The following is a 3,051-nucleotide window of genomic DNA, read 5'->3' as shown; positions in this document are numbered from 1 at the left end:
TGCCATTTCAAGCACTGCAACATATTTGGGGGCAGGTGGCCATCTGTTCTCCCCTTCCTGAGGCTAGCCTGTGACACAGTGAAGCACCCTGCAAAGCCTGCAGCCCTTCTGTAATGCTCAATGTCCCCCACACAGCATAAGCTCGGCCAGAGCAGAACAGCCTCTGTCTCGTTCCCCAGGGAATCCACAGAACATGGCACAGAATGGACGACTAATAAATTGTCCTTGTACATGACTGCACTGAATTGGATCAGGTGTGTGCTGCAGAGAAATACCCCAGGCTCAGCAGCCCTGGCTTTTGATCTTAGTCCCACCTCCTCAAGCTGTCCAACCTGGGGCACAGCCTTCCCAGACGCCCATCATCTCATGTGAAAAACAGATGGAGAGGTGGAGACTCAACAAGGTACGGTGACGAACACAGTATGTGGCACATAGGAGGCCTTCGACAATGTCCCCTTCACTAAAGACCCAGGTGTCGCTGTCACTGGGACCCCACATTCCAGGTCAGGAATGCATTATTTCTCAACCCTGCTTTAAAATAAAGCCACTAAGAGTCCTAGGAGAAAACACAGCAGAGTTCCGAGGACAGAGCGAACAGAAGGTCAAGTATTTTTACGGAAAACACAGGATCTCCCTTATGCACAGTGCTGAAACCACGTCCCAAAGTTCAGAGCCCGGAATGTACTGAGATGTGGCTCTGGAGAATCAAGCCCTTAAAAAACAGCCCAGCTGAGTGGAGCAGGAAGCCCCAGGCTGCAGTCCTGTGGTCTTTAGGCAGCGACGTTCAGGTAAGAGATGTGCCCACCTGCCAGTGGGTCTGTCCATGGCCTAGAGCCAAGTCCTTGAGCCCAGGCCAGCTCCAAGGGCCACAGCTCCTCACTCAAGGGCCGCATCGGAGCAGCCACAGCAGCTGGGGCGCCGCAGGGACTGCATGACGGCTCGCAGTGGCCCCTTGCGGCCCTCTGCAGACAGGCTGTCCTCGCTGGCGGGCGCCCGCTGCAGCTGCTCAAACTGCATCTCCAAGTGCTTCTGGATGGCCACGCCAAGCACCTCGGGGTCCACTGCAGCGCCATACACCTCCCACGTCATGCCCTCAGCATCCCATCGCACATCCCGCACAGGGGATGGTGCCTCCTCCAGGCCAGACCCCAGAGTTACCTCTGGGAACATATGTGGGGCCACCGGGGCTCCCAGGGATGGGCTGGTGGCCACAGCTTTGCAGGCCGCCACTGGGGCCACCTGCACACCAGCATCCTGGGCTGACAAAGGGGTCACCAATGCGGGAGCCAAGTCACTGACAGAGGTCATGGTCCACACATCTTTGGTCCTGGAGCCAGGCTCTGTGGCTAACCGAGCAGCACCCCAAGGGTGGGCACAGCAGTGGGGGTGCCCAGGGAGCCCCCCAGGCAACCTACAGTGGAACTTTATCCCATGTTGAGACTGCAGCCCAGACTCGCTCACTGATGCTACTAGTTTGGGAAAGGCCAGAATTCCTGTGGCAGGCAGGGCATGGCAGCAGCTGCCAGCCCCTGCCTCCTTCATACCACAGAGTAGAGCTGCTGGGGGCAGAACATGGCAGGAGGTGGTGGCCGGCTGCCCGGTGGCTTTGGGTCCAGCCTGAGGACTGCTGCTGTGGGCAGTTGTGCCCTCCAGGTCTAGTGGTGGCACCTGACTCTCCCCCAGCATCCAAGCTGAGTTAGAAGTCTTATCCTCTAGAGCCACGTCCCTTTCCAACCCTGCAGGAGCCTGGCCACCCTGGCCAGAAGTACCACGAGGCTGTAGCTGAGTCCTGTGGACAGGTAAGCTGCCAAGAGCCGAGCAGCTGAGGCTGGCCTTCTGCACACTGCTGTGACCCCGGGTCTGGGTGCTACGGGCCAGGTCTGAGTGGCTCCTCTGCACAGCAGCTGCACTGGGGGCCTGCAGGTGACATAGGTCACCACTGCCCATGGTGGACACATTGCCCACAGTGCTGCTCCGCCAGTGGCCCACGGCAGCCGGCTGGGGCTGTGGGTTGGAGGCTCGTGCTTGCTCCATGCTCTCAGCCTGGCGCCCCTCTTCCTCCAGGGCCTGGGGACTGGCACTGGTCTCGCCCAGCTGGGCCTGCCATACGGTGCTGCTGGCACTCTTGCGGAGCTCTGGCCTCTGCCCCCGGCCTTCACCCAGCAGGCTGGAAGAGCTCCGGGACAGGGGCTGTGGGCGGGGACACAGGGGTGCCCGGGCACTGGGCTCGGGGTGGCTGGAGCTCATGGCCACCTGCAGGAGAGAGAAAGGAGTTGAGTTGGGTGGCAGCACCTCAGCTGGACTCTGCTGCGAGCACACACAGTGCTAGGCACACCGGGCAGACAGCTCCAGTCCCTGCTTGCCTGACCAATCAGAGCCATAAGTCAGACAGCAAATGACACTGACACTACAAGGTCATTGCACATTCTACAGAGGGATGATGCTGTGGCGCGGTCCACGCCATGGCAGGGTCCTGAAAAGAATAGCTTGAGCTGCCCTCTCCGAGTTGGCAAGGCCACTGGAGGGACAGCTGCTGGCAGGGCCATGGCTACGAGCACTTGCTTTCTCTGTAAGGATCTCTGCCTCGGCATAGTGGTACTGCTCTTACTTTCTCTTTTGATATTTTGGTTAGCGTGGCGGGTTCCTGAGTTTCCAAAAGATGTAAAAAATGACACACATACAGTCGTTGTCATAAAATTAGATAGTCCCACCAAAGATCCGGGAAGATTGAACAATTCCAAATTGTCCCTTATGAGTCAATTAATTATGCCAATGGATGTTTCAAAAACATCAGTTACAACTAATCATGAGCAATTGCCTTTACTGGAGAAATTAATAAATAAAAGAAATCCCCATCCTCTCCCTACCATCTGGGTGAACGGATATATGGGATACAAAATGGGGAAAGGAAAAATTTGGTATCCCCCTAGGGGACGTCCAAAATATGATGTCAGCTGGCAAACATCATTTATTGGAGATTGTATTAATGGCAAGAGAATGGTTGGCATTAATGAGAAATTATATGATTGGGACAAATTAAGTATATGGGAA

General features: G+C 56.3%; 1 protein-coding gene across 1 annotated transcript in view; it reads right to left on the bottom strand.

Annotated features, from left to right (window-relative positions):
- Window positions 1–584: 584 nt before the first annotated feature.
- The window catches only part of GPRIN2 (G protein regulated inducer of neurite outgrowth 2), an 8,272-nt gene continuing 5,805 nt past the window's right edge, over window positions 585–3,051 (bottom strand). The window contains exon 2 of the mRNA XM_008584616.1: window positions 585–2,253. Coding sequence (XP_008582838.1) covers window positions 877–2,247 — 1,371 coding nt within the window. The 5' untranslated portion in view covers window positions 2,248–2,253 and the 3' untranslated portion in view covers window positions 585–876. The remainder of the gene's footprint in view (window positions 2,254–3,051) is intronic.

This window comes from Galeopterus variegatus, unplaced genomic scaffold, assembly GCF_000696425.1.
Source record: "Galeopterus variegatus unplaced genomic scaffold, G_variegatus-3.0.2 Scaffold3315, whole genome shotgun sequence".
Classification (NCBI taxonomy): Eukaryota; Metazoa; Chordata; class Mammalia; order Dermoptera; family Cynocephalidae; genus Galeopterus; species Galeopterus variegatus.
Note: the sequence above shows the minus strand (reverse complement) of the source record. Positions and strands in the feature narration are given on the sequence as shown.